Source organism: Cannabis sativa, chromosome 9, assembly GCF_029168945.1.
Source record: "Cannabis sativa cultivar Pink pepper isolate KNU-18-1 chromosome 9, ASM2916894v1, whole genome shotgun sequence".
Classification (NCBI taxonomy): Eukaryota; Viridiplantae; Streptophyta; class Magnoliopsida; order Rosales; family Cannabaceae; genus Cannabis; species Cannabis sativa.
Window position 1 is genome coordinate 33371988 of NC_083609.1, and position 11974 is coordinate 33383961.

The window sequence follows — 11974 nt, forward strand, 5'->3', positions numbered from 1 at the left end:
ATAGAATAAAAATAAACTTAGCTGAATACCAAAAAAAATTTGGGTCCATTGAAACACCATTTCAAGGGGGTCTACAACATTTTTCCCTCAATTTTAAAGCTAAAAAAGTAAAACCAAACTGATTTGGTAATTTAATTATAAACATTCTTATTAGATATTAGTATCGCATAACACAACTTAGAGGTAGAGCCTTAAAAGTTGTTACATTAAATTATATAAGATATGATATTTAATTTCATTAATAATATTAGATTTAAAATTTACTAGACACTAATGATAACTTTTAACATTTTTCTTTAATTATCTTGGTTGGCCACCTAACTTGGATAGTCAGTCGTATACGATTGTCATCATGTTAATTTTTTTAAAAAATTCTTCCTTTCAAGGAGAACCATTCCAATGATTTAATGGAATTCAAGATTTATATGTTATGTACTTGTTTAATAAACAATCCTTTCTGTTTTTAAATATTTTAATTCCTTTGCAACAGGTATAATAAACAATGTTAGAGAACCGAATATTTTCCTTTGCAATAATAACCAGTTATAGTAGACTTTATATATATAGTCTGAGTCCCTTTGCTTTTCGCAAGATTCAGAATATTTTTTTGGCATATATTATCTTTCGTGAATTTACATCATATACATAATGACTGGTTACCAACCAAGATCCAAAATCAATTTTGTTATTTTTTGACCAATTCCCAAAATCAAGTTAATCACTTGTATCTATGCATAAATGGTAAAAAAGAAAACCAAGGTAGAGTGGCGTGACTATCGTTATAGTGCTGAAGAGAAAGAGAACACGCAAACACATATAATGTATTGTATTGGTATATATAATATAAGGTGCAAACAGCAATCAACAATAATCCAAGTAAAGGGGAAATATCCCAAATAAATAAAAAAATAAATGTATATATATAGGCTATATAATCATCATATCATGGGAGAAAAAAAAAATAGGGAGAAAACACTGTAAATGTGTATAAGGAAAGACGTGTAGAATAGTAACAGAGATTAGAGAGAGAATGTAATCTATAACCTGAACCTAAACTTACAGCTACTATTACGAATTCTAATATTATTATTTGGGGAGAGACTATCGACATCGAGGTTGCACCTCACCAAGAACTTGACCTTGAAAAGCTTGAGTTTCCCCAGCTTGATTCTCACAGGCTGCCTCACCCTAAGAAGGATGGGGATATACCCAATCTGCTGCTGCTGCTGCTGAACAGAACCCAAAAGCCCTGACGCGTTCTGAGTCTGCCCGGACAGTGCCACCACCAGCAGCGTCGTGTTGCGATGCCCTTGGTAGAACTTAGGCAGAGCACCCTCCGACAGCTTTGTACCCTCGTACCACACGCTAATCCTGCTCCCACTCTCGTAGTAAATCCCGATCTTCTTGTTAGGATTTCTTGCAGTGATCGTCACGTCGAATGTCGCCGAAAGGCTCTGATCGTTTCCCATGTTGAACTGCGTTATCTGGAGCTTGTCCACCGTGTACTTAGGCAGCTTTGGTCGGAACACCAGGTAAAGGATTCCTCCGGCTATGGCTACGGCTATTATAAGAAAAGTGATTAGGGAGATTATCCAGCAGAGGAATCTGCATAGGCAGCTTCTTCGCTTCTTCGGTGGTTTTGATTGTGTCATTGGAATGGTTCGGCGGAATGGAGCTGGGTATGGCTCTGTTGTCCCGGCGGCCGGGTCGCCGTGGTGGGACTTAGTGGCTCCATGTGGGACCAAAGGAACCTCTGCCGTTGCCGGCGCTTCTACATCTCTAGCTGGGTGGATTCTCTGATGATCTGCCATGGTATTTGATGTATATAAATTGTGTATAGCTATAGAGAAATTGGAGTAACCAACTATAGCTAGTTCTTTAGCTGCTAAATGTTATATATTAATAAAGTAAAATAAGAAATGGTTTGTAAAATGGTTGAAAGAGAGTATGTCTTATATTATATATATAGACAATACATTGTATATCGTATTGTATTTTTTATATATAGACTACAATATTGGTTCATTTGCTTTCTTTGACTTTAATATAGTGAAAGATCTTTGTATCTAGAATATAGACACGTATTATCATATATAGGGGAGGCGCCTTCAGTACGTAATACATATAACCTGAAATTCAACAATGAACGCTTTTGTTCTCGCTTTTCTATTAATTAATCTAAGAATTTTGTGATGTTTGGACCTTACTTTATTTATTTATTTATTTTTTTTTTGTTCATACTCGTACTTTTTTACGCGTTGATAAAACCTCAGTGACGCGCGCCTTACTTTTGAATAATATATATTTTTTTTTAATTAATGGAACTGGTAAAATATCTCGGCCCTTTCTTGGAAGGACCCTTCTATAGGACCGTAGTTTAATATTAGAATATTTGTTACTTTTCTTCTACTTGCTAAAAGGTAGTTGGTTTTATGAAAAAATTAATTGGAAGAGGCCACTTATAAAAAGTATTAGTACTATTAGTGTATAATAATAATGTTCCTTCTAACAATCTTAAAAGTTTTTCTACTCTATTTTTTTAAATACATCATTAAAATTTTATTTTATTTTTTTAATCAAACTTTCACATTACACCATTCTAACTTTTTTATTTTCTTTCTAATATATAATATTACACATATATATATAAAAAAGTTAAGAAAAATAATATTAAAATATCTTTAGCTCAATAAATAGTTATCTTTATATTTAATTAAGTCTTATTTATTGAACTAAAAAAATATGTAAAATAGTTAAGATTTATTTTAGTTATTGAAAGTTTAATTTTATAATTTCTTCTTTAAATTTGAATTATTTTAGTTGGATGAGTGCTTCTAAGATTTTATCAACAAAAAAATTATATTCTTTTAGCTGAAACAATCATATATACCACATGCTTTTTTATCTTGTCACTCGAGGATATAATACGACACCTATTCTGAATGCAACGTATATTAAAAGGCAATCTTAATTATGACCACGTGTATATATCTACATCCAATAGTTGATTTTATATTTTTGGATATAATGTTAGAATAGGAGTTCGATTTGCATCCCTGAAATCATAAATACATTTTATTATTGAAAAATATAAACTTAAATAATTTTAAAAAATACTTTTAATATTTTTTAAAATTTTTTCCTTACATTATTTTAGGTTAATAATCTCAACATTTATTTTGATTTTTATTTTCGTAATTTTTTCTAACTCATGTATATATTTTTTTTATTTTTTTTTTCTAAGAATTAATTTTCTTATAATTTTTTATTTAAATTTTTTTGTCATTACATTTAAAATATAATTTATTTTTATTTGATAATTATATTTCTTAAGAATATGAATTAGAAGAAAAAAATTAAAAAACACTTAATACAATTAAAGATATAAATTTTATATAAAATAAATATTATTAAAATAGGGTGTCTTTAAAAATTTTAGGGGTGCAAATAAAATTTTCGATGTTAAAAATATTTTACACTCATATAACACATGTAGTGTATCAACAAAAAAAATCTTAATATGCGTTCAGGGTTCCAGCCAAACATTTAATAATATAAAAATATATTACTTTAAATATACATATATATCATATATATAAATATATAAACATATATCATATATATATCATATATATATGTGTACTGCTTTAAATAAAAATAAAACACAAATTTACGTAGTTCAGCAAATTGTATTTGCCTACGTCTACGGTAGCAAACAGTCAGTTGGGCATCTTTATTAATGTGAAATATTACAAGGATCAATAGCAAATGATGTCTATATTCTTAAAAAAATGATCAATCTCGGGCATACGTGGTGACCTTGGCGAACTGATGTGTTGGAAGGTAGTGTGAACGGTTTGGTTTTTATAAAGGTTACGAAATAAGCAGTCTTGTTTTTATAGGAGCTTGCTAAATAGGCAGCCTAGTTTTTATAGGAGCTTGCTAAATAGGCAGCCTAGTTTTTGTAGGAGCTTGCTAAATAGGCACCCTGATTTTTATAGGAGCTTGCTAAATAAGCAGCCTGGTTTTTGTAGGAGCTTGCTAAATAAGCAGCCTGGTTCTTGTAGGAGCTTGCTAAATAAGCAGCATGGTTCTTGTAGGAGCTTGCTAAATAAGCAGCCTGGTTCTTGTAGGAGCTTGCTAAATAAGCAGCCTGGTTCTTGGCAGAGGTGATGCGATGGTTGTGTGTAAGGAGAAAATTGATGAGACGGGATGGTTGTGTGTAAGGAAAAAATTGATGAGACGGGATGGTTGTGTGTAAGGGAAGAGAATAGGGAGCAATGATGAAAATTGAGATTTTAGAGAGAAACTCTTCTTTTTCTTCTGATGATCTCTTTATGTGTCTTCAACCTTCCTTTTATAGGAGTTGAGTACATAACCTACCCTGAATACAACCTCCTTGCACTAACCTTATCGTTTAATCAACTTGTTGATCGATAAGGTTGTATCTCAATCGTAATTAACTGCTTCACCCAAGGGTTTTTATTGAGGACAATAACCCTTCCTATTATATCCTTTTATTATCAACATTTAGCCCCCTGTCTGTATAAAGAAGATTGTATTTTCTTTATGCAGACAATATACTGACACTTTATGTAGTTCCTCGATACGCGCCCTATAGTCTTTTGCTACGTTTTTATGGTGAACATCCCTTGAAGACTGTATATAAATATACCTTGTTGTATACTTATTTCATATCATTTTATCTATTAGCAGTGCTAAAAAAAATGTCAACTGGGAATAGCCATGTTTCCCGTCCTACACCTCTCAATGTAGTTGGTGAGTTAAGTGAGCTTCCTTCTGAAGCTCTATCATATGTCAATGATTTGCGTAGCCGTGTACGTTTTCTAGAACGTACGCTTAATGAATCTGATGACACTAACCGTATTAGGGCATCTGAATGTCGCGATCATCTTCGTCACCTTGACAATCTTAATGATCGTTTCGATGACCTTTCTCTGAAAATGATTTCTGTTAGGACTGAATTGCTCCAAGCTTCATCTTTAATATCTAGAAAGGAAGCTGAGCTAAGGTGCATTCTCGCTGAGCACGAGAGGGATATGGATTTTCTTTGTTCCCAATTCAATAGGGATATAGAGCTCCTAAAACATGAGGTTCAAGTCTGGTTTCGTCATTACTTAGATGCAAAACATCCAGTCTCGTTGACAGTTCCTAGTCCTAATGATCGTGTTATCCCTTCCAGCAATACATTTGAAGTTCCTTTATCAGATCCTTTTGGTGGCGCCGGACCTTCTCACTTTTGATGATATTTAAAAGAATTTTTTTTTTCTTTTCAGTTTTTTTTTTCGACTTTCATGTACCAAGCCTACGTGTGACCACCTTCTTTCTCTTTATAGCCTGATTTTGTGGTAGTGTTGACTTTGCAACGACCTCTAGAAAGAGGTTGTAAAATCTCAACAGCCTAGTTTTGTAGCACCCTGCTATTCTTAATGGCTGCAGAGAGATGTTATGAACTTACTCTATCTTAGTAATATGTTAGTTATATAAAATATAATATAATATAATATAACTTGTTTACTAAAATAAGTATACTGCTTTTATGTCAGGCTAGATGGAAGAAGCTACTCTTCGTGATAAGGCTATATTCAGAACCTACATATCATTATCATAATTCCTGACATATTTCCTTGTATCTCCTTAACACCTTCCTGTTTTTTTTTTCTATAAATAAGACTAACTGCTTGGTTCATTTATCGTACTCCGTGTTCTATTATCTGCTTATTTCTCTTCCAAATATGTCATCTTCCACATCTGGCAAACGTACTTTGAAGGACACCACTATCATTCCTGTTCCTACCAAAAAGTAACGTTCGTGTTTCCATGATACTGGCACGAAAACTATGGAGGAGCTTCGTGCTGAGCTCTTAAGGTTAACTGAGGAGCTTTCCTCATCTAAAGAAACAGTGGAATATTTATGTTCTCTAGTTTCCCTTCTTCAGGGTGATGTTTCGGGTTGGCGAGGTAAGCTTGTCGCCGTTGAAAAATGGAGAGACGATCGTATTTCTGATGAACTCAGGAACATCCTCTCTCATTTGAACGAAGGTTGTTGAGAGACTTAGCTCATCCTCTCTTTCTTCTTAATCCCGAAGTTTTCCACTATAACCATAGAATAAATCACGAGTGGTAGACACCTGTTTGGGATTATTTTATTTTTTTTTTTGTAAAGAGAGTTGTTTTTTTTTTCTTTTTTAATAGTGTTTAAAAACACTGTAAGTACCCATTTTTTTGTAACTGCTGTTGATAAGAAGAATACGAGACTCTAGCTCGTTTTTTATTAAGCTTTTTGTTCTAAGTACTTCAAATTAAAAATAAATAAATAAATAAAATAATAAAAAATAAAAAAATAAACACGGCAAAAAAAATATATTATATGTATGTTTCATCGTAATTATATATTTTTATAATTCTAAATATTTATATTGATTTTTTCATCAGTAGTATTCTTAAATTAAGATTTATAACATATAAGACTTGATTGTACTAATAATGTTGGGGTACCACACTATCGTCTTCAAGCTAATAAATATGTGTAAGCGACAGGATTTGATAATGAAAATTAATTCATATACGTTTATGCTTTTTTTTAAAAAAAATGAAAAATAATAATAATAAATAAATAGATAAATAAGCAAAAGAAATTTATCGTGTCATGTGATCACTCTTTTAATTTATCACCCTTTACTTTTATCACTCTTCTCTTTTTATTTAGTAGAGTTTATTTTTTATTTTTTTTTTTTTTAAAGAACCCTTTATTTTTAGAAAGATTGTGGTTGGCTATATTAATCTATAAGATCAGCTAAAAAAACAAAAAGGAAACGAACTCTTTATTTTTAGAAGGGTTGTGGCGCTACAGTGATCTATAAGATCAACTAAAAAAAGAAAAAGAAAAGAACCTATTTATTTTAGAGGAGTTGTATCAATGATCTATAAGATCAACTAAAAAACTCCAGAAAAAAAAAAAAAAAAGAAAAGAACCTATTTATTTTAGAAGAGTTGTGTCAGTGATCTATAAGATCAACTAAAAAACAAAAAGAAAAGAACCTATTTATTTTAGAAGAGTTGTGTGGCGCTACATTGATCTACAAGATCAACTAAGAAAATCAAAAAGGACAAAAAACAAAAAAGACAAAAGATGCAATATTAATCTTATAGTAAGAGTTATAGTGTTTTGGGCCGAAAACATGAGCCCACAAACAAAAGATGATTCCTTTATTATATATATATATTAATAGTAACGTAGTATAGATTATATAGACCGTACTCATCGTTAACCGCCTCATTACTCTCGTCTCTTTGTTTTTTTTTTTTTTTTTTTTTTTTTTTTTACGTTTGAGAGCTTGAAGATACAAGTATGTCTTTTCTGATTCAATTGATTTATTCCGTACATATATATATTCGTCTTATTAAAGAGTAGTTATATCAATTAATGGTTTTCGTTTCTTTCTAAATGTATTATTTTTTTTCTTGTTTGCTCTATAAAATAATGGTGTCGTACTGTGTATTTGATCTCATTTATATAAACAACATTTTAGAAAATGAATGGATTTTCGCTTATTTAAAAGAGGCTGATGTTTTATATGTCCTTTTTAATTTACACCAACAGTGTACTTTTAAAGTCTCATAGTTATTTCTTCCACCACAAAAAATTATTATTATTTTTATTGTTTATTTGAGATATAAGACTAAAGCAGAAATGCCAACAAAGTACACTTGCTCATTAATCCCCAAGGGATTATTATTTTTTTTAACAGAAGACTACACTTTGGTATCTAAAAAAAAAATTCTTTATTATTATTTTTTTTAATATCATGCTTCTATTTATTTTATTATTGCATGTAAATAAGAGACATAAGGCAGAAATTTAAATCTTCTTTCCTCTGCTAGTATGAGGTGCTTGCTTTTTTTATTATTTGTATCAAGATTTAAAATTGGTGCTACTTTGTTTATTATTTCTTTTTTTTTTTTTTTTTTCAAAAGAAGGTTGCATCCTTAAACATATATAAACATTACTTTTGAAATAAAGATTTTAAATACATATAAATACAATGTCACTTAGGAACGAGGAAAATTTGTCCATATTTTTTTTTTAAGATTGCAATATACATACATATATATTGAATTTTAATTCCCAAGTTCGCATTAATATACCCACGTTATAATACATTTACTTACCAATGTAATTTAGATTATATAATTTACATTGGTAGATAGCTATTCTTGGCTTAACTACATATATATGGTTTGAGTTTTTTTAATTTCTTTCTTGATACATATGTATGACAATGTTCTTTTTTTTTTTAAACAATTGGTTTTAATTTTGGTTGTGGCACTGTATTGTGTGTATCGCACAATTCTTTTGAAAGCTTTTAGCTACTTCGTACTTATCGTTTAAAGTGGATTGATGATGTAGGATTATTTAGCAAAAAAAAAAAAATGCTACAATGTTATGAGTAGACAAATATGTATATGGAGATTGAGTAATACCTTATAATGATTTGGGTGGCCTGCCATGATGTTTGTTTGCCCCAAATTGCTCATGCTCTTGGCCTTTGCTTCTTTTATATACTCTCTTCTTTTTTTTTTTAGAGGAAACTTGTGTTGCTTCTCTTGTACTGTAGTATGCATAATTTCATATACAAATATATATATATATTTTATGAATTGTAATGTATATGGCTGTGGATAAAAGGAGTTTCTTTTGTGTATGTGTTTATGCAGATTGAATGGAACTCCATACTATGGGTCATAAAAGAAAGACAGTTTCTTCAACTCTAGAGAGTGCAGTTTCATCTGAATGTGATGACGGTCCACCTTCTCGTGATGAATTATTTCCTATTATCCATGAGGAAGACGGGGTTTACCTTTATCAGGACTCAGCGAGAGATCATATAATTTCTGGCTAAGATCTTCCATTGCGTTGTCATTATGAAGGCAATGATTTTGAAATTGACTATCGATCACTTTCTGGCGCAGTCAATGGTTGGAAGGATTGGAGTACTTCTGTGTTAACACGTTTTCAGGCACCTTTGAAATCAGTGGGTATATTATCTTCCATGTGGGTATGCTCTGGTATTGAGATATTTCGTGATGTGACTATTTTGAATCAATTAGTGAGTTGCTGGTGTCCTACGACTCACACATTTTTGGTGAATTGGGGTGAGTTTTCTGTAACATTAGAAGATGTCTATGCTCTCCTTTTACTGCCTATATGTGGTATTACTTCCGCGATTGAACCTCTGTCGAAAGATGAGAAAGACCTGTTGTCAGCCTTCACGGAAGCATCCAATGATTTTAAAAAAATGATGCCACATGTTATATGCACGAATGGATAATCCATTTCCATAGAGGTAATGGCTATAGTCTTGTGGAATTGGCTACTTGTATCACCTTATAGTTAAGTAGGTACGTTTTTCCCTCAAAACAATCCAAGTCGGTACGTCGTGCTTTATACCCCTTAGCATGTAAACTTGCCCGCGAGAAGCAACTCCCAATAGGAGCTTTTTACCTAGGAACTTTGTATCATAACTTAGATTCCATAGTTCGTGATATAAATTCCGGAAGTATGAAGACAATTAGTGTCGTGGATGCTTCTTTCCTCCAACTGTTTATTTGGGAGTGTTTTCATAAGCTTGCCCCACCCCGTAAATGTTTGAAGGATGGAAGCCCTCGTGCTTGGTCACGGTTTCGTTCTCGTTTAAAGGGTTCAATACAGTTGACTGATATCGTTGACTATATTTCAGAATTCAACTTCCGCCCGTATCTTACTAACATAGATGCTTATTTCACCCTGGACATGTATGATGGAAGTGTGGTACCATTAACGAGCGAGGTTCGATCGAATCTGAATGTTTCTCGTGGCGGTATAGGATTTTGGTTTGCTATTTGTCTTCCTCGGTGGTTGTTGTGCCTTCAAGATAACTCAAAATCTCTTTCTTGGTCTTTTATTTCATATCGTCCTGATCGTGTGGCTAGACAATTTGGATTTGACCAACATGTTCCTCATGATCGTAAGGCAGGGAGTCTAGAAAAGGCATCAAAATCATGTTTGTTAGGTTCTCTTCAAGTTTCAAAACGTTCGCATAACTTGTTCCAACTCCCATGTAAGGAGAGGTAGGGTGGGGTATCCTCAAAGTTTGCTGACTTGTGGATGCGCCAAAATAACATATGGTCAGTCTTTCAAAGTAAGAATCGTGATCGCGAAAAGGGTATGGATACTACCTTATTTTTTTCTTATCATGCATATCCATTTATTACATATTTATATATTGATAATGTCGCCCGCCCGTTTTTTTTTATGACTTCATCACTTTGTCATATTCACATTTATATATGTGACTATGCATACATCATGCATACCCATATTTATATATATGTTAATCATTACCTGATCTTTGATACGTCCGACAGAAGGAGAGGATCTTACCACCGAAACTGGGGCACACATAACTTCACAAGAAACACAGCCTGTGGACCCTCCTGGACATGGCTTGGTTGGTGTGCGTCATGTTCCTTCTAGGTCTATACCGGATGATATGATGTCGGCCTTTTTGGAGGGTGACCAAAGTGTTTTAGGTGATGTATGTTGGAAGTTATTTTACCAGGATCTTAGATCTACTCACAAGTATGTTGATTTAACAACCTAAATATGAACTTCTAAAACGATATGAAATTAAACACATAAGAGTATCAGAAATCTTACAGTGATTGCAGCGGAATATATATGTCTCCTCCCACTCAGATCTCTAACCCTTGATTCCTTTCTGTAGCAGAGTATAATCAAGATTTGAGCCCGAAAGTCCTTCTTTGTTGTCTCTGAAATCTACACAGCCTTCCTCACTATGATTGAGGTATTACTTGATGTGTGTGGGCACTACTCTAGCACTCATACATTTCGAAACAGTGAAGGTATAGAGAGAGAGAGGGTGGCGGCTCAGAGAGAATTTTCTGAGAGAAAATTCTTTCAGAATAATGCTGTGAAAAGCTTGTACAGAGATATATTAAACTCTGAGGCCTTTGCCTTCTATTTATAGAAGACCACCAAGGGCTATGATTGACATTTTGAACTGAGAAAATCAAGGGAAAAAGAAGGTAAAGGGGCCGGCCTAGGCAATGTGGAAACAAGGCTTGCCTCTTTTCCAACTTTCCTTTTCCTACACTTGATAGTTTCCCTTTTGTGAAAAATTGCCATTTCCATTGTTCAACCATATTAATGATAAATCTAATTACTTGATAATTAAAAATAATTATCAAATAATATATTATCATTTATTTTATTAATAATGAAACTAATTAAAGTTTCCTAATTAATAAATATGCCCTTCAAAATCTCTATTTACTGTTTTGCCCTTAATGAGTGCCAAATTCTCAAACTGACAAGTTTATCTTGAGAATTTTTAATTGATTAATTAAAATCAATTAAATGAGTCCTATAAGTAATATCATCTCAACTAGTGAGGGGACCATGGGTCTATATATCCGAGCTTCCAATAAGCAGATCTTGAATTTACCACTTAAATTCACTGACTTATTAATTCTTCGTTGAATCCACACATAGAACTCAGAATTGCACTCTCAGTATATAGAATGCTCTATATGTTCCACCATATAGACACATTATTAGTTATCCATTGTTATAATCCTAATGTGATCAATGATCCTCTATATGGATGATACACCTTTGTAAAGGGACTTAGATTACCGTAACACCCTACAATGTATTTTATCCTTAAAACACTTAACCATGTATAAATGATATTTCAACTAAGTGAAATGAGTACTCAATCATTTATCTCGTTTGGTTAAGCTCGAAGGAGATCACCCTTTGCTTACTATTCGCCAGATAGAAGCTATAGATTCCATATTTATGTTAGCGCTCCCACTCAATCGCACTACCGTGTTCCCAAAATGTATGTATTGCCCAGACTAAAGTTTAACTAACAAATCAAAGAACACG

At 32.4% G+C, this 11974-nt stretch overlaps 2 protein-coding genes across 2 annotated transcripts; one reads left to right on the top strand and one right to left on the bottom strand.

Annotated features, from left to right (window-relative positions):
* Positions 1–800: 800 nt before the first annotated feature.
* Positions 801–2295, bottom strand: LOC115724149 (NDR1/HIN1-like protein 6). The gene has a single exon (XM_030653613.2). The coding sequence runs from the start codon at positions 1809–1811 to the stop codon at positions 1038–1040; it is 774 nt and encodes a 257-aa protein (XP_030509473.2). The 5' UTR covers positions 1812–2295; the 3' UTR covers positions 801–1037.
* A 3566-nt stretch (positions 2296–5861) lies between these two features.
* LOC133031368 (uncharacterized) lies at positions 5862–10135 on the top strand. The gene is made up of 3 exons (XM_061104853.1): positions 5862–6063; positions 8953–9332; positions 9416–10135. Exons 1-3 carry the CDS (start codon positions 5862–5864, stop codon positions 10133–10135), a joined length of 1302 nt encoding a protein of 433 aa, XP_060960836.1.
* The last annotated feature ends 1839 nt before the right edge of the window (positions 10136–11974 follow it).